Source organism: Helicoverpa armigera, chromosome 5 (genome assembly GCF_030705265.1).
Source record: "Helicoverpa armigera isolate CAAS_96S chromosome 5, ASM3070526v1, whole genome shotgun sequence".
Taxonomy (NCBI): domain Eukaryota; kingdom Metazoa; phylum Arthropoda; class Insecta; order Lepidoptera; family Noctuidae; genus Helicoverpa; species Helicoverpa armigera.
This window is the reverse complement of record NC_087124.1, coordinates 11,993,023-12,016,812: the sequence shown is the minus strand read 5'-3', so window position 1 is coordinate 12,016,812 and position 23,790 is coordinate 11,993,023. Positions and strand designations below refer to the sequence as shown.

Here is a 23,790-nt window from a genome sequence, read left to right as displayed (position 1 = left end):
CAACGTTTGCTTTCCAAAGGACACCGAAATCTCCGCTTTAATTTTACACCTGTGCGCACTACTTTGGACTCCGAGTTTTCTCTTTACGATTTGGATTTGACGATATGGGATCTCCGTTCAGATGTTGTGTTCGTTATTGCACTACAACTCGCAGTAAGTTTTAAATATACTATTTTAATGTGGACTTTCCCATTATAAGTATATACAGTACAGTATTATAGGAGATACCGTAGAACAATAATAATATGTCTTCATTTACAGGTGATGATTGCAATGTTATTTTGCATTCATTTCCCAACCCCGATAAGGAAGAGGACAGATTTAGATCTTGGGTCTACTCAATTGGGGGAGATATTCTGGTTTTGGATAACCAATTTGTATTCAAAAACAGAAAAATATGCCACAAGCACTTCGAAAGTAAATACCATACAAGAAGTTCAAGATTAAGTGCTAATGCAGTTCCTACTTTGCATTTAAAAGGTACTTGAAATGTGTTTTTGCCTGAGTACAACTATAGATTTTTATCTATACTATTACTATATAGGTAACTATCTATACTATACTAATATTATAAAGAGGAAAGACTTGATTGTTTGTATTGAATAGGCTTCTAAACTACTAAACCGATTGAGATAAAATTTGGTATGGACATAGATTAAAACCCGGTGAAAGACTTGGATTGACACCCAGGATTTTTCAGGATGCGGGTGAAACCGCAGGCAGACAGCTAGTATAATATTAACAGGAAAGATTTAACTCAAAAACTACTGGTGTATCTACTTGGGAAACAAGTGAGACAAGTTGTTGCTGGATAAATACTGTCATGCATAGGATAGTTTTTATTTGAATATGAGAAGTAGTTCCCTTGGGATGTAGGTGAAACCGTGGGTGGACTGTACGTAGCTGTTTTCTGCAGCTTCACCCGTGTCCCGGGGGAACTTCTCCCCATACCTGGATAAAATATAGCCTATGTCACTCCCAGATAATATAAATATTTAATGGTGACAGAATTTTTAAAAATTTTCCAGTAGTGTTTGAGTTTATCCATTACAAACAAACAAACAAAGTTATCCTCTTTACAATATTAGTGTAGATGTAGACTAGCGCTATGCCTGTGAACGTAATTTGAATAAGCATTACTGCTCAAAACACTTTCTATTTATTTGGGAATGAGAAATTTTACTGCAGTAAAAAGTTGGCAATTAAATATGTGACCGACTCCACATTTGACACGATTTACATTTTGTTTTGCGTAATTATTACAATTAGTACTATGTTTTTAGTTTCAATTTAAACATGGCTTTGTAGCAGTTTCAACAATTATTCTATAGAGAAAAAATGCCAACCAAGGATATTTTGAAATATCATTTATTTAGTAAAATATAAATGTGACTGACACTACATGCAAAAGGAAGTTGTTTTCGAGAGAATTTTTAAAGTTAAATAACCTTCCTTCGTCAAAGATTAAAACAGGCACAATTTATTAAAAAAAGAATAAGTGCTTTATCAAAAGTTTCTAAAAGTATATGTATTTCATTTACAGGCATACCTTGTAAAGACCATTATCAGATGTTACCAATGTGACCAGTTACAATCCAATATTTGCTCAACCTTCAACATCCACAGCAGGTAAGCCATAATTTTGTTACTGAGGTAATCTTGAAAGCATGTTAGTGTTATTCAGTAAAGTGAAAAAGTTTAATTGTCACATCAACTTTATTTTTAAAGTAGTAAGTTTTTATTTGATAGAGTTAATATATGATTGTTGCACTTGACTTAACATTGGTATAAAAATATTTTGTAAATTATTTGTGATTTTTCTTCAGAACTGGTTAACTTATTTTGGCAGGTCCACTTCATTCTGGTGAACCAATATCTATCAAGACCAGTGAACTTGAGAAGCTAGCAGAAGCAGGTAAATTTCTTAAAACACTTATAGTTTTAACTAGCTTCCGACCGCGGCTTCGCCCGCGTCCAGTTCGGTTATATCGCGTTTCCAAGAGAACTCTCAAAAGTCCGGGATAAAACTATCCTACGTTCTTTCTCAATGTCAACTCTATCTCTGTACCAAATTTTATTTAATTCCGTTCAGTGGTTTAGACGTGAAAGCGTAACAGACAGACAGACAGACAGAGTTACTTTCGCATTTATAATATTAGTAGGGAAGTAGGGATTTAACCCTATTTCACCCCACACTGGTAAAAAATAACTTTCAAAATGAACAAACGATTTTTGTTTCTTATGACGTGATATTTGATGAACTTGTGTACTAACTTTCAACCCTTATTTCACCCCAGCTGGTCGAAATTTCAAAAATGCTAGAAAAAATGTTTAATGATTTCTTATCAAGTGCTTAAATATAAAGTTTCATGGTTTTATCTTTTAAAATTAAGAAATCCCATACAAACTTTCAACCTCTATTTCAACCCCTTCATCCCTTTTTTTCGAAATAAAAGTAGCCTATGTTCTGTCTCGGGGTCTAAAGATTGTCTGTACCAAATTTCATCAAAATCGGTTGCGAGGATTAAGCGGGAAAGCGTAACAGACAGACAGAGTTACTTTCGCATTTATTATATTAGTTTGGATTAAAATCAGTTGATAGGTATGGTAGATATATTTATTTTCTACCATCAATGTGTATTATTCAAGTATTCTATACAATACCTAGGCAATTTATAGAATACTTGGGGTGTTTAGGGTTAAACAATGTATGAAAAATTGCAAATTTGATTGTCCATTAAATACTTTGCCTAGGTAATGTATACCATACCTGCTGGTTCTTCAGCAGTGTATATATATATATTTTATTATGTTTATACATAAATGCATTAATTTAATTTTTCAGATTTAGGCAAACCTGTAAAGACTTCAGGAGTAAAACATATTTCCCTAAAACAAGCAGCTGCAATGACAAAAAATGGTAAATATTTATTTCATAGATTGTATTAGTATACTATGTGGCGATAAGGTTATCACTAGGAAATTGTTTATTTATTTAATACAATTATTAGATCAATAGTTAACTGTGTACTATTTTATGTGATACTGATAACATTATCGCTACACTGTATATTGCAGTAAGAATTTCAAAATAGAGAATAGAGTTTTGGTCACATAGAGAGGAAGATTGGGCTGAAGTAGATTTTCCTCCAAAATAATTAATTGAAAATCTCATTATGTCAAAGTCGCACTTGAATAAGTTAAGTTTTCAATTTCTATGAAAGAGATAATTGACCTACCTTTTAACAGGTTTTTTTTTTTCAGTACCAAACTTAGCGAATCTGCAAAAACAATCAAGAAGTTACAACAAAAGAAAGAAAGTTACGCCACACGACTGAAAAGAGCCTTAAGACTTTCTGAAAATACCACTTTTCAGAAGTGCTTACAAAATTTTCGACTTTGGCAGCCTTGTTTACAGTCATGCAATTTCGCGAAATTTCAAAAGGAAAAATGGGAAGAAGGTTCACAAAGGACGAAAAAATCATGGCTCTCAGTTTGTACAAACAGGGCCCAAAAGCATATAGATGGCTCAGTAAAATATTTATTTTACCATCTCCTATCACTCTGAGTCGTCTGATTTCCTGTGCTGGTCTAAGACCAGGAATCAACAAAAGGATATTTAACCAGTTGAAGAAAAGAGCCCAAAAAATGACAGAAAATGAAAAGTTATGCATTCTTCTGTTCGATGAAATATCTATTACACCCCATTATGACTATAATAGAAAACGAGATGCCATTACGGGATTTATTAATAATGGAAAACAAACAAACAGGAACATAGCGGATCATGCACTTGTTTTTATGTTAAGAGGGTTTGTAAATAATTACAAACAACCATTGGCTTACACATTTTGCAAAGGAACAACTTCCAAAGGAGATTTGAAACTTTTAATAAAAAATATTATTTCCGAATTGCAACAGTGTGGGTTTTATGTGCTTGCAACGGTCTGTGACCAAGGGACTACAAATGTTAGCGCTATAAACGAATTGATAGAAGAAAGAAGAGTTGATTATATAAGAAAAAATCTAAATTTTAAGCATCAAATATTTGAAGTCAATGGCAAGGAAATAATACCTATTTTTGACACCCCCCACTTAATAAAAGGGATTAGGAATAATTTAATTACCAAGAATTTGAAGTGCATTATAGAAGATGAAGTTAAAATTGCGAAGTGGGACCACCTAATTAAACTTCATGAGGAAAATCCTTCTTATAAAGGTATACGATTAATTAAAAATCTTACAGAAGCCCACATTGATCCAAAGAAAATCCCCAAGATGAAGGTTAAGATGGCAACTCAAATATTTAGTCAAACAGTCGCTACCAGTATGGGATACCTAGCAGGTGAGTAGTAATACACGCAAAGTACTGGCACGGGTCTTGAATGCTGACCTTCAGCTGCGCACATGCGAAATTTTGGGTTATACTGAGTTTACAATGCGAAAAGCGCCCCCACTCTACGCCGAGCGTTCAAGATCTGTCCCGATACCTATAATAAAATTTGTACAGATAAGTGGTAATTATACACTTTCCTGAGCCTAAAGTATTTACTAAAACTTGATAATGTGTTTGTTTATAGAAAACTAGCTTTCGTCAGCGGTTTCACCAGCTTCTTGAGGGAACTACTATATGTTTTTCCGATGAAGGCTATATTACTGCCAAGTTTAATCCCAATCGAGGTTCCAAATGAGGTTTCTAATATAATAAGGAAAGATTTGTATTTTTGTGTGTTGAGTAAACTCAAAAATTAGTGATCCAATTGAGATTAAAATTTGTATAGACATAGATTTAAATCCGAGGAATAACATAATGATAGTTTTTATCAGTTCCCTCACGACGCTGGTGAAATCGCGGGCGGACAGCTAGTAGTCATTATACCAAACATGATTTCGAAGTTTCATAAAGCACCAATTACCTGATCACTAGTAATATGCAATACAAAGTTTCTTAGGGATCATTTAAATTAAATTAATTTTATTTCTACTTTTCAGATAAAGAATACTTCCTTCGAGTGCAAAGATACCGCAGACGTATTGATGTTTTTCGATCAACTTTTCGACTCTATGAATGGCAGTTTTGAAAATTCAAAAAAAAGAAGCGGTAAAGTGCTGTTAAAATCAGTCACCCCAAAATCTGATCACAGTAAGGTATGGGCGAGGGCAAAAAAAGTTTTAAAATCTATGAAGTTTATTGGTAGAGGAGGAAGGGAAGGTAGTGTGCCATCAATTACAAACTGGTTACGTACGCTGGAAAATATTGAAGTTTTAAAAAATAAGGCATTCAATGAATATAATATAAAATCATTCTGGATGAGACACTTAAATCAAGATCCATTAGAGAATTTTTTTGGCTGTATACGGTCTCATGGATACAGAAATATATCACCAACCCCATCTGGCTTTGAGTCAGCTTTTGCAAGCTTATTAATAAATAATTTATCAAGTAGTCATTCTGTAGGGTCAAATTGTGAAGAAGATGACTGTAAAATTTTTCAATCAATGGACTACTTATTAAAAAAGGAGGATATTAATGAACTCACAGAAATAAATGAAATAGATATCGATGATATTAATTGCGAAATTATAGATTTTAATGAAAAAAAGTAATCCAAAATTATAAGCCAACTCAGCTACGTAACCGGCTATGTAATAAAACAGGCAAAAAAAAATGTATTTAAAAATTGCAAAAATTGTAAAGCAATTTTATATTGTAATGAAGAAGAAGAACAAGAAATAAATGAATATATAAAAATAAGAGAGTACTCTTCGTTTAAATCACTCGCCTACCCTTCCGAAAACACAACAAAACTATTCTCTGCAATCCAAGACGTAGTCACTTATATTTTAAAAAGAAAAAGTGATATGCCTCGCATAAAAAATTATATAAAGACAATTTTGTACACAGTCATAGATTTTAGTTTTTTGACTTGCCCAGACCACAAAAGCGAGTTGACAGATTTTTTATTTGACTTTTCTTCAAGATTTTTTATAAATAACTGGTGCCGGGATGTAAATTTGTTATTAAATGGCACCAGGACAGAAAAAGATGAAGATGATAGCATTAAAGAACGGGCTATTACTTATTATAATAAAAGACACATTATCAAATCATAATAATGATTGTTTTATTTTTTATTCCCTTAGAACTTTTATACTGTGTTCATCTACCGTTTCTCTGTACTGATAATTAATATTTTTCTGTACTATCATAAACATCAGTTCAGACGAAACGGTAGATGAATTCAGATTTAGGTAAGATTTTTGTGCAACAGAGCTATATAATGGTTTTGCTAGCTATAGGTATATACATAGCAAGTTGTAGTTCCTAAAATAAACAAAGGATGGCGCTGTACTGCATTGGCCACTGATAACTCTATTCTTGTAATGTACTCTGTGTTGCTAGCAAGCGACAGGGTCAAAGTTTGTGCATAAAATATTTGAGTTATTTCAGTACTCATCAAGTACTCAATTTATTTAATTTACTGTTACTAAAGTAGTGTAAAAGTCGATGTAAGTTTCACGTTATTATACGAACAGTAATTGTGAAAAGTGAAGAAATTACCAAAATGGCGTCCTTTAAAATGTTACACGTTGCTTTTACGTTTTCCAGATGTCTCGCTACCGAGAGTGGGACCTCTCTTGCAAGGTTTACGTGGGCAATCTTGGCACAAATGCGTCTAAATATGAAATAGAGAAGGTATTCTCTAAATATGGAAACATCAGAAATGTGTGGGTGGCGAGAAACCCGCCAGGATTTGCGTTTGTGGAATTTGAAGATCCACGTGACGCTGAAGACTCCGTGCGTGGATTGGATGGCACGTAAGTATTCGTTTTATTGTAAACTCATACATTTTTCACATTCCATCTGGTACTTTTTTCTAAATGTTTATGAAATGATGGAGTTGGCGAAGTGCATCCGCCATTTTAGTTTTGCTTGACCCACTTGGAGAGTGGTGGATATTTATCTAAATGCTTTTGAATGTTCTCGTAAATTTAGTTGCAGTCGGAAATCAGTAATTACCATGTTATTTATGAATGGTACATAAGCACGCCGCTGAAGTTATCGATCCACTTAAACCGTCGGACGAGACGCCCCAGACTTAAATGTTTTATGAGGTTGTGCTGTGAAAGCTCTGTTTGATATCGAGGCATTTTAAACTCTAAGGACCCTTGCATGAGAATCCAAATTTCGAAACACTTATTAACTATACGATAGCCTCGCTGCTATGGCGTTGACTGCCGATCGATAGGTTGCGAGTTCAAATCTCAACCTGCGCCGTAGTTTTGTGCACGCTCCTTAGATCCGTTTCATCCTCAATGTGAAACGCTTGAGTCATAAGTGTGCTAGATCATGATACCTCCATACTAAGACTGAGATGTGGTATTCCTATGGATGGCACTTGTCTTGGAATGGGGAACATTTTTATTTAAAACGTAACTACTTTCGTACTATTTGCTAAATATGCATCTTTGGATGTTCATTAACTTTTGCTTGACCTAAATTCCCTTATGTACCTAAGTAATGTTGAGTAGGTACATAAGATAGCAACATTTTCGTCAGGAATATTTATTTTCGTGCAGTATAGGTTACCTATTATCGGTAAAAATCATTATACCTAACATCTTCCTCTAGGCTGGGCAGTAGTTTGCAAAGCACCAATTCTGTTTTTGACGATTTTTTAGTTGAATTGTTTTTCGTTTTTGTTTCTAGTCGATGCTGTGGCACTCGTATCAGAGTAGAAATGTCTAACGGCCGCACCAGAAGAGATCGCAGATACTCCAGGTATGTTGAAAACTCATTTTGTTTTCTTTGGAGTTCTTTACCAATAAATTTCTATACAAAACAATGGGGATTATTAATGATTGTGTCATTAAATTATCTATTATATACAATCTAATGACAAAAGCTGAGTAATGATTATAAAATTAATGGGGAGTACTCACTAGAAATGATCATTAACAGTTGTGTACCTACATTATCATTATTTAACTCTGAAAAGCTCTACTACCAAGCAAATGCGAAACTAATTACATATTTGCTTTTGACACAAATACCTGTACTGAACTGTAATTTAAGATATTACTATTTTAATAAAATCTGCTAAAAACACGTAGCTAAGTAAGTTGATCTGGAAATATTAAAAGTGGTGGGTGTTGGAACGTTTGCAGGTCCATTTTATCAACCAACCACCAACACACCAACGACCTCACCACATGTGTTCACCACAACTACGGCTCGTTAACCAATCTGACATCCGCGAACGCCGCTCGCAACAACATCCCGCTCAACTTCTGCGATCGGCTCTCCAAACTTCTGCGCGCAGCCGAAGTCTCCAACATCTGCGTCCCTATAACTTACCTCCTGACCGCCATCACCTAGTCCCCAACCGTAATCCGAACCTGGACTTGAATAAATGCATTATAGAGAGCCACACAGTATAGGAACCTACAACTGTCCTGAATGTCATTGCAACTCCTAATGCTTCACCGACTGCACACACTCGTCGTCACCGTGGCACCGAGCTAGAATACAACCTAAGGCGATCGACTTCCCCGTGTTACCGCAATTTTTCTTGAAACTTCCAATTAATGCCACCGTTCGACGGAAGATAACATTGAAACGCCTCCGCCTCAGTAATATCCCTTCGGCCTCACAGCAGCCCCACAACGGTCGACCTTCGCAGGCTCACCATTTCTCGGTACTTTTTAAATCCTATACTTAGAACCTTACCTTGCCTAATACTTAGAATTAGAGAAAATCGTCGTGTTGGCGTTTAAGGTGTAGGTAACTAGGGTTTTGAGTAATGTAGATGTAAATGTTAAATGGGGCCCCAAATATAGCAAACTAAGACTAAATTTTACAAGACTACGCATATTGAGTTATGTCAATTGAACAAAGCGGTCAGTAAATAAGTCAGTTTCTTTGTAATGAGGGGATAGATGTAAATTCAATCGCCGTCTAATTGAATGTCCTTGAGGTGTAGAAGTTGCCATGTGTTTCGTAGTGGAGAGACTGAGCTTGAAGTAACGTGGATATGTTGATAGATCCCGCAGTCGCAGTCCGCGCCGACGCTCGTACTCGCGCGGCCGGTCCGGCTCTCCGCGCCGATCGCCGTCGGTGCGCCGCCGCTCGCCATCAGTACGTCGCTCACGGTCTCGCGACCGCCGCAGCCGCTCTGACAGCAAGAGCAGATAGGTTCGTACCTTCGTTTTTATTCCTTTTATATCATATCCATAAGCGCGATAATACGATGTACTTAATTGAGAATTATCGTTTTCAGATAATGAACTACATTGGCAGTTGAAGAAGTTTTAATTAATTGGACAAATATTCTGTAATATAAGTGACGTGAAGTGAATAGAGCGATTGAGTGTATGGATTTGAAGTAGGTTGCAAACAAGTATATATTTTCTCATATAATGGTACAAGCAGCTTCATCTTGTCGATCGTATGTAGTTACTTTAGTTTGCTTGTAAGGTTGTATATTTTTATTTCTGTAGATACCTTACAAAAGTTGTATAATTTTCTTGTATAAGAATCACCTATAGTTTACATACAAAATATTTTTAAGATGACTAAATAAATGTGGGATTTAAAAGTGAAATATTTTTTATTCAATATATCCTACTTATAAAATACATAAAGTGTACTTAAAAAGTGTAAAAATATAATTTATCATAAATGCAAACAGTGTATAAGTTAAAATATATCTAAGAATAACACTAAATATAATATTTTAAATCTCAAAGATCTGGAAGGCCGAATTTCACAATTTTAATAGATAAATATGTCACTATGAGACATTATTTGCCTAAAGGAATGTCATGGTACCTAGTACCTACCTACTTTAGTTTACTTTTCATGGTGACTGGTTGTTGCCGTTTAGCAGAGAAAAAGTCAAAATACACGCATGTACCGACAGCAACCAAAAGAGTTCCTATTACGTGAAAAATATTTAAATTATTTTTAAAAACTATGGTGGAGATCAATAGAGATGCAAACTTCCTCAACGTTAGTATGAAGGTCACTGTGACCGAAGTCTCTTTGGTTGCCAAGTCATGGACTGAATGTGTGCAATAGAATTGAGAAAGAATGTTCAACCCAATTAGAAGCCATCCATCTAAAGGAAGATCTGTTGACTCATTCATCAATTGAGAGGAGATTCCGAAGAATAATGGCATTGGAATGGCGTGTGTGTAAAACAGCATCTGAAAAATACAATAAACATTCAATAATCTTCACTAGGCGACTACGGAACCGTTCCGTAACAAGTATACCTATAGAAAAATTCCCGTCCGAAACCCCTGACCTGATTTTGCGTACCCAAAAGTTCAAGCTGTATAAATAAAATAAATTTAAAAAAACATCTATTTTATGATGTATAATTAGCCAAAATTACCCACAAAATAACTGATAACAACCGGCGAAAATAACACTAATTATGCAATTAGTATTTTATTACATACCTTATGAAGATAAAGATATTTGCCCAGACTGCTAATAATGGTTATATTATAGATAAGCTTCTCCATTAACAGTGATAATAAAAATGTAGGATATTTATCTAGCTAGCTATCTTGTAACTTCATTTAAAACAGCCTATATTATGTAAGGAGACTTGCCATGTCATAATATTAATTTTCCTTGTATGGTAAAATGTACCAACATTAACAAGAAACAAAAGTAAATAATGTAATTTTTTACCTCATTTGGGTGTTTCCCATATTTTGAATACAACCTCTCCTGTTGAAGTCCAGTAAAAGCACCGGTTATAAGTGTTGCCAATAGTATGGTAACTCCTATGCACCAATATAGGAATGTCCCTTTATTTTCCTCATCCGTTGGGGCTCCACCGTACATAGCCAGTGCTACGCCGGCACTTATAAGTATTGATCCTATTGCATTGTTTAGCTTTGGCATTTGTTTCTTTACACAGCAGTACACGAGCATGCTGGCTGGTGAGGATGCTGACCTGGAAACGAAAGACCATAACTCTTAGAAAATTTACTCAGTTGAATCAACTCTTCAAAAGAATTGTCTAATTTTAATATGACTGCTTGCATAATACTTTCTTAAGTACAGACTCAACTAATGCAGGCAGACTGGTGCATTTAAAAAATCATAGGTAATACTACTAATTTTGACATTTTTTAATTCAATATCACAAAGCAAAGATGTTGAACAAGCATGCTCAGGCCAGAGGACCTTTTTCCTTATTGCCACATAATGCTTTAACTAGCCATTTTCCCACAGTTCCATCCGTTTCCCATGGGTAAAACTATTGCCCGTACCAGGATAAAATATAGCCTCTTACTCGGGAAGAATGTAGCTTTCAAACAGCGAGAGAATTTTTTCAAATTGGTTCAGAACTTTCGAGGCCTTAATGGTAAAACTACAAAATGGTTCTTCTTAATTATATTAGTTGTATTGATGAAATAATACAATGTATGATTTGTAAATAGTTACCGTATTATCATATGCAATGTGGAGGGCACATGCAAGGCGTATACATAGTTATTAGCCACAGTAGTTATGAAGAAGAGGCTGACTAGCATCACATACTGCTTTAGAGGTATCTTTGGACCTACCTGAAAGAATTTCAGTTGATTAGTAGGTAAGTAAGAAAGAATATAAATAAGTAGATATAGAAATTGTATGAGTGATGTAAGATAGCACTTGGGATCATGGGAGTTCAAACTGGTGTTAAATACAAAGCATGTGTTGGATATATATACAAGACACCTAATTAGATTAAAATTCATTTGAATTAATATACAATTCTGAAATATAGGTAGGGTACAATTGCAAACTTTGAAGCCATATAAAATTTCACTAGTTCTTACAATTTAAGTAGATAAGCCCTATTAGTATCCAATTGGAAACTGTGAAAACCAGGTCAGTTTATCAATTTCTAACTCTACAACAGTTGATTACCTATGTTAGGTAGGTATATCTAATAAATAAGTGACATTCCAGGTTAATAGCTAAACTACTTTGAAAACTTTCTACTTGGACTTGGAAACTACCTACTTAAGTTGGTAATTAAAGTATTGTTTCTAAGCAATGCAAGCTTCTTGCAATAAGATATGAATAAACATATTTTTAAACCATACAAAAGGATGCTGAAGGGCGATTGATTCACGCAAAAGGAAAATAACAAAATTAAATCATAAGAACATCATAAACTGACGTAATTAGTTCTCTGTAAAATGACTCACCGTTCCAAACTTTGAAGTAACTACGAACCCATATAAAGTAATAAAGAAGAATTGTAAAAAGGTAACTAAATTAGCGCTGCTTGGCCTCTTTGCCATAAGAATTTCTATAAGAAAAGCGCTGGAACAACATCCTATAAAAACATTTACTGTCGTTCGCGAAACACCCATCTTGAATACTTTATTTTAACACTCGTTTAGCTTTATATTTCTCGCCAGTAACTTTTTGATATATTCGCATTACTAAGTTTTTAAAAAGAATAACTCATTCGCGGAAATTCGTATTTTTTACGGCGCCCGCGCAGCCAGCTTGACACAGATCACTACTGACACTGACAGATAAACAGAAATTCTATTGTGACGTGACTGACGTTTAGGCGTTTATGACGATAGTCACGTACTAACTGTCAAAGTGTCGTTAATCTTAGGAATAGCCAAGCTAAAAATCTTATTACCCCAATAAAAAGCTGTACCACTATTATGTAATCTGTAGCAATACTTTAATATTATAAAGCACATCAGATTTTTGTCATTTTGTTTGTTTACTGGAACGCACCAATCTCAGTAATGGTCTGATTTTAAAACGCTTCTAGCATTCTAACGAGAATGATTAAAGGACGGCTGTTTTTTAACCTGGTTTCGCGAAGTATTTCCCATGGGCTGTAAAACCGTGGGGTAGTATTAAATGGGATTAATGGCAAAGACCACGAATTGACCGCCTCCTTCCATTTATGGAAGTCGAACAATAGAAGTATAATATGAAGTGATTTCTGAAATAATATTAAGTGTTTAAAAAAAAAGAACAAGTTTTATTAATTGCGTTTATATTGGGAAAGCATGCTCTGTAATTATTGGCAACACTAATGCACGAGTTGCCAACGTTTTCACTACTAAGTAGATGGTAGAAAAAAATAATAGCAATAACATTTTGTGACTCATAAGTGGTATAATCTTTATCTACTCGTTTGTAGGGAACCAGTTTGCCAATAGTTTTTACCACATTTTTTCTTCAAGGTTAGGCAAGGGCGATGAAACGTAGTTTGAAATTCCACCTTAAGAATATTGGTATCGCCGAATTAGGCGATACGATAAAGGTTACTACGCAGTGCGGGGAGTAAATAAGTACCAAAAGTAAATTGTTCGTCTACATTGCCATAAAATAGTTCCTAAGAGAGGAAATGATAGGTTTTTAATTACTTATTTTTGTTTTAGTTGTATTTTTTATGTATAAGACTCTGAATAACAATGTCTATCTACCATTCAGTCTAGTTTTTTGTTTCTAACAAACAACAAGCAAAATGCCTGATGGCCGAGAATTCCTGATCCTGCATTTCAGATGCAAGCTTACAGATCAGTCTAGATTTCAGACATTTTCCCAGGATTTTCTTTAGTACTTGGGAGTCTGTTTATAGCAGTTTCCAGTCTTACTTAAGGTATCTGATGATATGACATCGGTACTCAATTTTAGACAGTCAAGTCAATGATCTATTACATTTCTTGATCCTCCATCCTCTTCCTGACCTGGAATTGAACTCGCACATTCGTACTTGAGAAGCCGGTACTTTAACTACTAGGCCACACCGGCGTGCTTACTGCTTGAGTGCCTAAGGCCTAAAGCTTTCCGACAGTCTCACCGCAATTCAGGACGGTTGAGGAAATATTGAGTGCATGCAATGAAAGAATGGATACACTGTAGTGGCGATAGGGAGTACCTCAGTCTACCTACTGCCGCGTCGCAACAGTCGTGAGTCGTAGGTAAATAGGTAACCGCCCAAACAAGCCTCGCGCCACAGCCGCCGAGCCCGGTACCAACGAGTTGGTTAATCAACTATCGAGACTTCGAGCGAGTGTGCCTGTGCAAGTCCGCCTCGCCGCGCTCAGTCGCGCGGACGTGTTGTTTCGCGCCAAAATGATAGCTCCGTTCCGATTTCACGCATCGAGAGTTTAAACGATCGCTTCAACTGTTATTTTTTACTCTGATCAAAATCAACAGTTTTTGGTGATGTGAGTGATACATAAGTGACTAGTGATTGTATCTGTTTTATTTTTTTTTAATACACAATGCAAACGGTTAATATTTTTGATTATTTGTCAAGTGTGAACGAAATTGAACTGTTGGGAAAATGTTGACAGGATTCCTAGTGTTGTGTGTGCTCGTTTTAAATATATTCCCATCAGGTAAGTGATTGTAACTTAATTTGATTATTTAAAGCGACCTTCGAGATTGAACGTATTGTTGTTTTTGTACAACCGGTATTGCAAAAAATATGTTTATCTGAATTAATTCATAGTTCGTTCCACTACAAAATAGAAGATAGAATCAAGGATCCCATGTTGTCTTACTTTCTAAACGTCGAGATTGGACTCCTCTTGGGAAAAAAATATTATCCCAGGGAGATTTTTACCCACAAAAGGCAATAATCCCGAATTAAGTAGGTATTTATTCCCACCAAAGTGTGGGTTAAGAAGATTTTGATATGCTTACGGAACTAAGCTGCTTAACTGTTACCCTACCACCGGAGCGTGACGAAATAAATTAATTTGCACGCCTTGCTAAATTAAATTAGCATAGTTTTTGCTCCGTCGTAAGTAAATAACTAATGTTATCTTAACGTCTATCTGGTTATTTCAAAGCATTGACACGAATAGAATTTTAGAAGTTTTGATAACTGAACACACTGTGAGAATTTTGTGGAACTTCCGATGAAAATAAAAAATAATTCCTTAAATATAGCTTGTGTTAAAGACGTACCTGGACCTGTATTTATAATCAAGTTGCATGATAGCTGAAGCTAAAGATAGAACGGTAGTTATAGCATGTTTACTGCAAGCCCATCAATTACCTACGGTGTGTCGTTGCGCACACGCACCTAGATGTTTATCATGCTTGTTTCTTCAGATAATTATGGTAACAATGTCTGATACAAGTTATGCTAAGGACATGGTGATAGCAGGTAGGCACCTAACTACTTACCTATCAACTAAGGCAGAATTGATGAAGAATTGAACTTGGCCAAGGAAGGAGAAACAAATGTGCCTGTTTACTCAATGTTGACGATACTGACTGAAAAATCTTTGCAAATAACGTACTTCAACAAAGTTCCAATCTAAAATTCTTCGCAGTCAACTTAACGAGGTGAGGTATCATCGTATCATAAGAACTTATAGGCCCACCATGTCCAATAGAATATGTATCTGACTTAACAGTTACGAAAATACCACGTCATTCCAAAATGTTCCTTACCATCGATTTTGAGCTCAGTAGCCTCCACAATATTTAAGTCAGCATTCATTTGTTTTGCGCGGACAGAATTGCTCACTAGATCCTTAGGCTTCAACAACGCAAACTAAATTCTATGCCTACATAGGTTTAATACATGCTGTTAATTGTGTAATTACTGGCTATAAGGAAAATCTATTGTTCGTAAATCAATAGGACGAGAGGAAGCACGTTAGCCTAGCTGAGCAAAGGTCATGACCATAAAAAAGTTATTCAGTTTAAAGCTTCTACTTAGAAGGTGGGTACTAGTGACTTTACAACAGCTAAAATGTACGAACAAAACACTACAACTTTCGTCATTAAACTTTACCGCTCTGAAGTAAGCCATTTAATGCCTCTTAAATCATCAGTAGTGTTTCGTTCATATATTTTGACACAAGGTTGTATAGCTTATAATGACAAGCTGTAGGTAATTATTTTTCACTCTTTCGCTTACATACTTAGTTAGATCAATATACGTTTAGACCTTTCTAATAAAAAAAACTTGTTCATATAGCAACTGCGTTTGCAAAATAACGTGGGAAAACCACAATAAATAGCGGAGAACATAAAATGTTGAAAATAAAACTACAATTTAGTAGTTTGATCACGTCCTAAAGAATTAATGGCAAGTCAGCGACTTTGCAGCAATCTGAATGTGTTGTAATTTTCCTAGAAAATGTAGACCTGAGCCATTAAAATTCCATGGCTTTTTGGCTTTGTGTTAAAAAAATTGTACAAATTGTATGCTAGAACTATGAAATTTTTGTCATTGCAACAAAAAACTATATATGAACAACGAATACAGAAGTAATTCATTTGAATAAAAATAACAGTTTTGAGACATGTACAAAACCATATTTTATTGTTGTCATTGAAACATAAATTATCTGAGACCCAAAGAAGATAGGAACATTAACGAAAGTATTACAGGCAAGCAAGTGGATCAACCACAAATCAAATCATCACTGTCACGGCCAGTGCCATGCGCCAAATGGCACGAAGAAACGTAACATTACTCAAAATAGAAGCCATCAACTATTTGGCAAAACGTCATAACTGGGGAAGGGAAAAGTAGGACCTATAAAACAAACTATGGTTAAGGTATAAGAACGGAAACAGCCTTGGTATATATTTGTATAATGATGTAGGTATAACAGCTGAAATTAAGACCAAAAACATAACATAAACTTTCCAGTCCAAGTTACCAAATTAAAATAAGGCAGACGCGAAGAAAATTGCGGCAAAGAAAATCTCGGATTCGACAAAAGCATTTGATATAAGTAAACATATCAATGATGCCTTTATCATTAGCCTTGCTTTTTCCCAACTATGTTGGAGTCGGCTTCCAGCTTAACTGGCAGCTGAGTACCAGAGTTTTTACATGGAGCGACTATCTATGATGCCAATGAGAGAGTCATTAACGAAACATCTTTTATTGAACACAGAAACGAAAAGTCGATGGCAACGAGCTATTTCGAGGAGGAGAGGAGTGAACTCACTGCGATGTCTGCCAAGATTCAATAACAAATAACGTGTTTTGAAACAATCCCACGTGTAGGCTACGCAATGTCTGAATCAACATTGTTATATCAAAGAAATTATCTACAACCACATGTAAGACCTACGCTACAAATACCTACCAGCTATTTCTATTGTCACTATGATTAATTTTAGAGTAGAGATTCCGATCTCATTACATGCATCTGTTTCTTACACTGTAGACTGTTTTTTCGGTTTTCTAGCGGCACGTATTCTTCAGAAATTATCATCATAATTATTCCTTTACCGCTCAAGTGGGCAATTGTTTCGAAGAAACCTAACTCACTTTAATCCTTCTTACGTTTCATACTTATAACTTGAATTTCTTGTTACAATATCTTAAAGATAAGAAACATCAAGCGTTTCGTGACGAAATCTTCTTAAGCAGTTATTACGCTTTTTGCAAAATTCTATAGTTTCGCCAATTTTATTTCGAGATATGACTTAAGCAGCACTAATTACCTAGAAACGACAGCTTGCCAAACACAGGAACTGAAAACAATTTGCTCCGAAGCTCTAATTACATGCTCTCGCTTTATTTAATGCAATAACCATTCCATGGAATGCCTATTTACAATTCTGTCTAGCGTAATGCCAGTATCTTTATCTGTGGCAAAAATCTAGTTATTGCAACAGTTTTCAAGATTCTCTATAGCTTAATTGAGTGTCAATGGACAATTCAGGAGTCACCTTCGAATCACATCAACGCCCGCCCGAGCAAATCATGGCTCTCGTATTTGACCCCAGAAATGTAATGCCAATTAAAAGCAATATGGTCAAGCGTCAAAACATCTGATGACGCTATCGAACTATTTCAGGGTCAATTATAATTTGTTGGAATGTCTGTAATACATAATATTGTTGAAAACAAACATATGAAGTACCTTCAAGATGTAACTGCAAAGGGAACTATTATATAGATGGCTTCAGATAATCGTAATCGGATTCAAGGGGTGCAGTTAATGCTGTTTGCCGGCCATCTTACGAAGCTATAGAAAATATCTTTTACATCACATAAGCCATAAGCTTAGAATGTTCTCGCATTGTGACTTAAGTTTTGCTCTTGTAAAGGAACGGGTTATATCAGACCACCTATGACAAGTTCGGAAAATGACACTTGTTTTTTTTGTTTTTTTAGCTTGCCGATTGAATTGTGTTGTTTAGTAATTCAAGGACGTATCCTTTCAAGCTGGTATTAATAGTTACTTTGGCAATGAACAGTATCTACGGGAGGACCATAAGAATACACAATAGGTAAATTAAACCGACACAAGTGTAGAACCAGTTCATGATACACGTATACACACATACTGGGTTGGAATACTAGACGGTATCCGCATCCAAGTGTGCCAACAAACGGTTGACCTGGCCGACAGGCGCCCCATCGCTCTGGGAGCCAACACATGGGAACACAGCCGTCACACATAGCCATCAAACCATACTTACCACCATACCATAAGAACTTTAGTACTTCGACAAAGATTCTGTAAATGAGACTGCTGATATTTTTAGTAAATAAACGATGATGAATGAGAATTAGATAGGTGTAGAAGGTGACTTGTCTATACATGAATAAAATATATAATAAACTTGAGTGAACACTTTGTATTTACATAAAGTGGCATATAAATTACGGAGATAACCTCTACAGCAGGTACATAATATGAAGCTTTCACTACGGTTACTTGCGCAATTATCTCGAAGGATACAAAGAGTACGTATGATTTATCTCAACTTTTTTCTTCACAAGGTGAACTAGATCGATGAGTCATTATCGCCAAAATTGATGGCATCGGTAACTTTTTGGTAGATCAGGAAATGTCGGTGGAAGGTTAAGGTGAACCTATGATTTTAAAAGATGCGATTAAAATCATAATGTAATGATGCGATGAATTATTAGTTTAACTGCTTGGAAGATAATCTTGGCAAAGAATAAGTCAATTCCTATGAACCCGTTAAACCGAAGCTTGAAAAACTTCAGAAACCGGTCGCAATAAACAATCCATGGGTTGAACAAAAACAGGATTCATATCTAAAAATGAGATTGTAATAGGGATTCTTGGAGCATTAAACAAAATTAAAGGAATTTTCGGACTTGTAACTAAGACGTAGTTTTCTTCTTTCTCAGCCTTGGTGGTGGCACGTCCTACACCAAAGTCAATGTCGACTTTGTTTACCACAACAATTTTTTTTATTAATTCACTGACCCTGTACCACGTCATACTGTTTTCCACCATCTTGTTCTAATTTATTTTAATATCTAATATTTACGAGTATTTTACCCCCAATCACCTTCGAACGAAAATAAACTTTTCTTGGGTTTGTTTGTGGCGGGAAAATGGGATGTGCTATTTTTAGTGGACAAACAAGTTTTAGGTGGTAAATGTTTACTCAGTAAGATTTGATGAATGGAATCACAATTTATAGATTCCGTAAAGAAAACAGATGAAGATTGACAGACGGACAGACTGTAAGCTTAACTACCTTATGTTAATTGTTTATTTAAAACTAACAACAACAGCTGTGGCGGCAATCCATTTCGCACAGTTGGTTGACCTCGTTGATTTGATTGTAATGCTACAATATGCATACTGAATATGGCACAATATTGTGATAAATGAAAAGTCATATTTGCATCTGCAAATTATAGAACATCACAAGATTTAAACCTATGCAATCCTACAGCGCGAGCGGAGTCTTTAGAAAGAGCCCATGAACCCACGACTTTTAATTCTCAAGACCTTACCCAGTGTATCGACCCCGACCCTGGCTATAAGACGAGAGAGGTACAACGGCCTATCCTGAGACATATCTCAGTCTGGCATATTGTAAACATAGTGCGCAAACGACTACTAAATATATCTTCACGGCCGAATGTCTATCATTAACGCTCACTGATTATGTCATTCACGTATCATTTTGAATGGCTGTAGCTTCTGTATTGTCCATGTGTCCACCATTTTTCTTTTGGAATACAATAGTGGGTACAATAGCTTTTATGAATATTTAGGCTTTGATTTTAACGTCTGTTTTATGAGTATCAAAAGCTCTGTCTATTATTATCACACCTTCTTTTGTTTTGTGGCTACAGCACACATGTTAATATATGGGTAGATTTTCACTTGTTCTATTGCAATGTGAAGAGCCTTATAGTCGACAAGCCATCAAAAAAACTTTGGTGCCATCTTATATTGAGCATCTTAGCTGATGATAAATGGTAAAAGACTAAAGCAATCCTAGAATCGTTCCTTTAATAACATCCGCACAGTTTTAGAATATGATGATATGAGCAGTTAGCTGCCTTTTATCTGTGTACATGAAGTAAGTAATTGCATTTATAACATAAATCATACTTAATTTCTGTCATCTTGATTGCAGAAACCACGTAAAGGTTAAGTAGTTCTGTAACGTGATATTTATCTGATGTCTTATAAACTTTATTAGCATGTCTTATATTTTACATAGGTAATTACAGACATGCGGTCTTCTGATTAGGTACGTTTCTTAAAATAATTTTCTCAAGAAAAATATGTATGTTAAGTCAGTATCTGTTGATTCTATCTTATCTGGATACGCAATGTTTACTTACTTGCACTAAAAGTAAATTTAAGCAAGGAATTTACGCCGACGAAACACTTAGTAAGGTTTTAAATAATAGGTACTATATATAACTATGGCCACGAAGATCACCTACTCTATTAAAAATACTGTCAAGCCAGAAATAACAACAGTCTCACTATCACAACTCATACCAAGTACTTTCTGTTTCACTAACCTACATATTTCCTTTTAACTACAAAATCCTTGTGAAGCAATTAAAATCACGCTGATAACGTTCGCCCGTATGGAGGTGCACGTGTGCTGCGCAGACGCACCGCTTGCACAAGCCTGATGTGACGTCACTAGTTTATTAGCTACCTAATAATTGGTAATTGCCCTACCTGATTTATAGGTCGCCATGTTTATTTTATGGTGTATGATAGAGGATTATTCTAATTAACGACGTTAATGGGTAGATTAGCCAGGGTATAGGATTATGTAGGTGTAGCTAGAGTGAAGAATGTTATAGGTAAATGAAGAAGAAAGTAGGTACAGAAGGTTTCATAAACAATTATTTACTGCCAGGTCTTGGACTTTGTGCTTACTAGAACAGAAAAGAAATGGTATCATGTCATATTCATCTGTGGTATATACTACCACTTGTCGGTCGCCAGAGACTTTTCAATAGGCCGCACCACAGGCAGGTGAAGTTGGCAATTGGGGCTGGACGATGTTAGTTTGCTATCTTACATCTCAAAAGTGGAAAAAAAAGAAACGGTAGGTCTTGGGCTAGATGAAGTCAGACCACTCCTTCTGCTTCGTTCTGATTCGTTCCCAAAGTATTTTTAGGGATTTTCCAACTGTCAAAATCAATGTCTGTACAGAGCTAATTCAGTACCTACGTACGTACAACTCAGTACCTAAGTAGAAGTACAGTTCATCTTAGGAATTCTTCTCAGCTCCCACGTGTCGCTGACTCTCAACCGGAAAGGGTTTATGCACATTAACTAGACACCGCATGGAATTATAATGTCTTATGTTTTTTCTTGTATGCAGTCGTTGATTTACGCAGTTTGATGCGTAGTGAATCATTGTGCAAGTGTCCTTATTTGCATTGGACATTGCGTGCACAATGTTTGTGACGAATGGGTGGTTCAAGGGAGTACGGTAGACTGCACATCAGTGGTAACTGTAATGCACCATAACACAATAGTAATAAGTACGATTTTCCTATAAAACTGTTGCCACTGACCTGAAGTTGACTGTACGTCTTGGATAGGTGACGGCGAGTAGTGTTGCCATACTGTAAATATGTATAAGATGAAGTTTGAATAGGTAAATGTAGTGTTGGTCCAAAATTAATCGTCTTCTTACCGAGTCAGCTGCAGGCTTAAAATCAACCAGCCCTAGTGACAGATTTTTCTCAAATCCTCAATACGGCCTCTGGCGTGAAATGATACATACAATCGTGACACTAGGATATTTCCAAATAACGAACTGTGGATATACATAGGGCCTGCATAATTACATCTATACTAATATTATAAAGCTGAAGAGTTTGTTTGTTTGAACGCGCTAATCTCAGGAACTACTGGTCCGATTTGAAAATTTCTTTCAGTGTTAGATAGCCCATTTATCGAGGAAGGCTACAAGCTACTTTTTATCCCGGTACGGGAAGTAGTTCCCACGGGATGTGGGTGAGACCGCTGGCAGAAGCTAGTTTAATATATAGTTTATTTACAAGGAAACCTAAACGAATAAATGAGGCAACTTCAGAACAGTTTCGCCGATTACGAAACGCTCGCATTAAAACCGTGCAACAATTATTATACTTCCTTAATTCAATTATTGAGGATATCGCTAATGTTATTAACTTCAAAACATTATGGGCATTTATGTTATTGTTGCTATTGCAACTGCAACCGACTGCAACGGATGTGGTCATAAATCAACTGTTCGCAACTTTTTACTCGACTGCCAAGAAGGGTTCAGTTCTTCGTATGTATTAGTAGATATACTTACAACAGTTTACTTACCTCTATGTAAAAAAAGCTTCTAAAACCTACAAAGCGATTTAGGCCCAAACCCGGAATCAAACATGAAACCTCGTGCATAGCAGCCGCGCTTGCAACCACTAGAACAACGCAATCGTGTGATGTAAAAACCATGTATTCCCGCATTGGCTATAAAAACACCCCCATTTAATTATCCACCCGTATAGGGGTATGTTTTACACAGGATGCTACATTGTTTCACCTAACTTCCTATATTCCCATAATAACCTGTTTGAAAATACCCATGGTACTAACTTGTGACGTCACAAAGTTCATCGACCGATAGAGTTGCGTACACATCACATACGTAACACAATAGAAAACATACTTACGAGCACGCCACGTAATTTATAAATAGTGGGTTCGATTCTTTGTTATGTCAGTGTTCATGTATTGGCAGTGTGAACGAACTGGATTCAAATGGGTAGGTTATGGAGATCGTTATAATACCTGGTACTTGGACGGCTTATGTATCCATTTAAATTACCTCAAGCGATTCAGTTTTGTGTGTTTTTGTGGCTGCGTAAAATGAAACGCGAAGAATATCGAAGCCCAAAGGCAAAGACAATTTTTCGAATAGTCCTATGAATGCTCTTTCGAAAAGTAAACCTGTTCCAAAGAGTTAGTAGAAGAACTGGCAAGAAAATCCATAGACACTCTTCAAAAAAACATTATTTACACTAGTTTTCCAGCTAAACCAACAATAGTTTTCTAGTCTAGCTAACCTAAAAGAAAAACGAATTATCCCAGTTTCACCCCATACTTAAAGATAAGGTCCAAAAAGAAACCCTTTAAAACCTCTCAATCTGTATAATCTATAAGATAGATAGACCTATTCCTCGGAACTCACGCGCATAGATGCAATTGGCTCAATTTGCTTACAAAGTAAGACTCCAATTGAAAATGTTCTAGCACCCACAAGTACGTTGCATTAGTAGCAAGTATTTGGACCGATGCCCAATGATTTGCAATGAGCTTCGCATGGGGATGTTAAGTGCATTGGCATCATTCGAACTCACTTAGTGTAACCTACTTCTGTTTGAACGAAGTTAGCAACAGCGAGATCATTACTGCATTTGTTTGTACAATTCTCTCTGACATCCACCGTCGGAGAGAATTATACATTTGTAGAACAAAAAAAGTAAATTCCAAAACCACCAAAAAACCAAAAAGAACTAA

General features: G+C 35.8%; 3 protein-coding genes and 1 non-coding gene across 6 annotated transcripts in view; 3 read left to right on the top strand and 1 right to left on the bottom strand.

The window, feature by feature from the left end:
- The first annotated feature begins 6,391 nt into the window (after positions 1–6,391).
- On the top strand, positions 6,392–9,605 carry Rbp1 (RNA-binding protein 1). Of its 2 annotated transcripts, none has more exons than XM_021339397.3 (5): positions 6,392–6,510; positions 6,611–6,819; positions 7,712–7,783; positions 9,046–9,196; positions 9,282–9,605. In XM_021339397.3, exons 2-4 carry the CDS (start codon positions 6,611–6,613, stop codon positions 9,194–9,196), a joined length of 432 nt encoding a protein of 143 aa, XP_021195072.1. In that variant the 5' UTR covers positions 6,392–6,510; the 3' UTR covers positions 9,282–9,605. The 2 variants fall into 2 exon arrangements, with proteins under 2 accessions (XP_021195072.1, XP_021195071.1); XM_021339396.3 differs by lacking the exon at positions 9,282–9,605 and adding an exon at positions 8,170–8,699 and having other exon boundaries at positions 9,046–9,186.
- On the top strand, positions 7,288–7,421 carry LOC126055124 (small nucleolar RNA SNORA53). The gene has a single exon (XR_007511249.1). It is a non-coding gene; the product is annotated as a small nucleolar RNA SNORA53 (small nucleolar RNA).
- Positions 9,593–12,583, bottom strand: LOC110379642 (UDP-xylose and UDP-N-acetylglucosamine transporter). Its single transcript, XM_049842758.2, has 4 exons — positions 12,220–12,583; positions 11,468–11,589; positions 10,706–10,973; positions 9,593–10,209 (listed from the first exon to the last, which is right to left on the bottom strand). The coding sequence occupies exons 1-4, from the start codon at positions 12,385–12,387 to the stop codon at positions 9,844–9,846; spliced, it is 924 nt and encodes a 307-aa protein (XP_049698715.2). The 5' UTR covers positions 12,388–12,583; the 3' UTR covers positions 9,593–9,843.
- A 1,375-nt stretch (positions 12,584–13,958) lies between these two features.
- Positions 13,959–23,790, top strand: part of LOC110379640 (uncharacterized) — a 62,800-nt gene continuing 52,968 nt past the window's right edge. Inside the window, exon 1 of one of the 2 annotated variants that reach the window (XM_021339390.3) lies at positions 13,959–14,394. In XM_021339390.3, the coding sequence (XP_021195065.2) occupies positions 14,340–14,394 (55 nt within the window). In that variant the 5' untranslated portion in view covers positions 13,959–14,339. The remainder of the gene's footprint in view (positions 14,395–23,790) is intronic. The other variant, XM_021339391.3, reaches the window with a different exon arrangement.

Coding starts and splice junctions, on each gene's coding strand:
- LOC110379642 (XM_049842758.2), bottom strand. CDS start 12,387: ATGGGTGTTTCGCGAACGACAGTAAATGTTTTTATAGGATGTTGTTCC. Junction 10,974..11,467: donor ACATTGCATATGATAATACG/GTAACTATTTAC, acceptor TTTCGTTTCCAG/GTCAGCATCCTCACCAGCCA. Junction 10,210..10,705: donor ATGGGAAACACCCAAATGAG/GTAAAAAATTAC, acceptor TGTATTTTTCAG/ATGCTGTTTTACACACACGC.
- Rbp1 (XM_021339396.3), top strand. CDS start 6,611: ATGTCTCGCTACCGAGAGTGGGACCTCTCTTGCAAGGTTTACGTGGGC. Junction 6,820..7,711: donor GTGCGTGGATTGGATGGCAC/GTAAGTATTCGT, acceptor TTTTGTTTCTAG/TCGATGCTGTGGCACTCGTA. Junction 7,784..8,169: donor AGAGATCGCAGATACTCCAG/GTATGTTGAAAA, acceptor GAACGTTTGCAG/GTCCATTTTATCAACCAACC.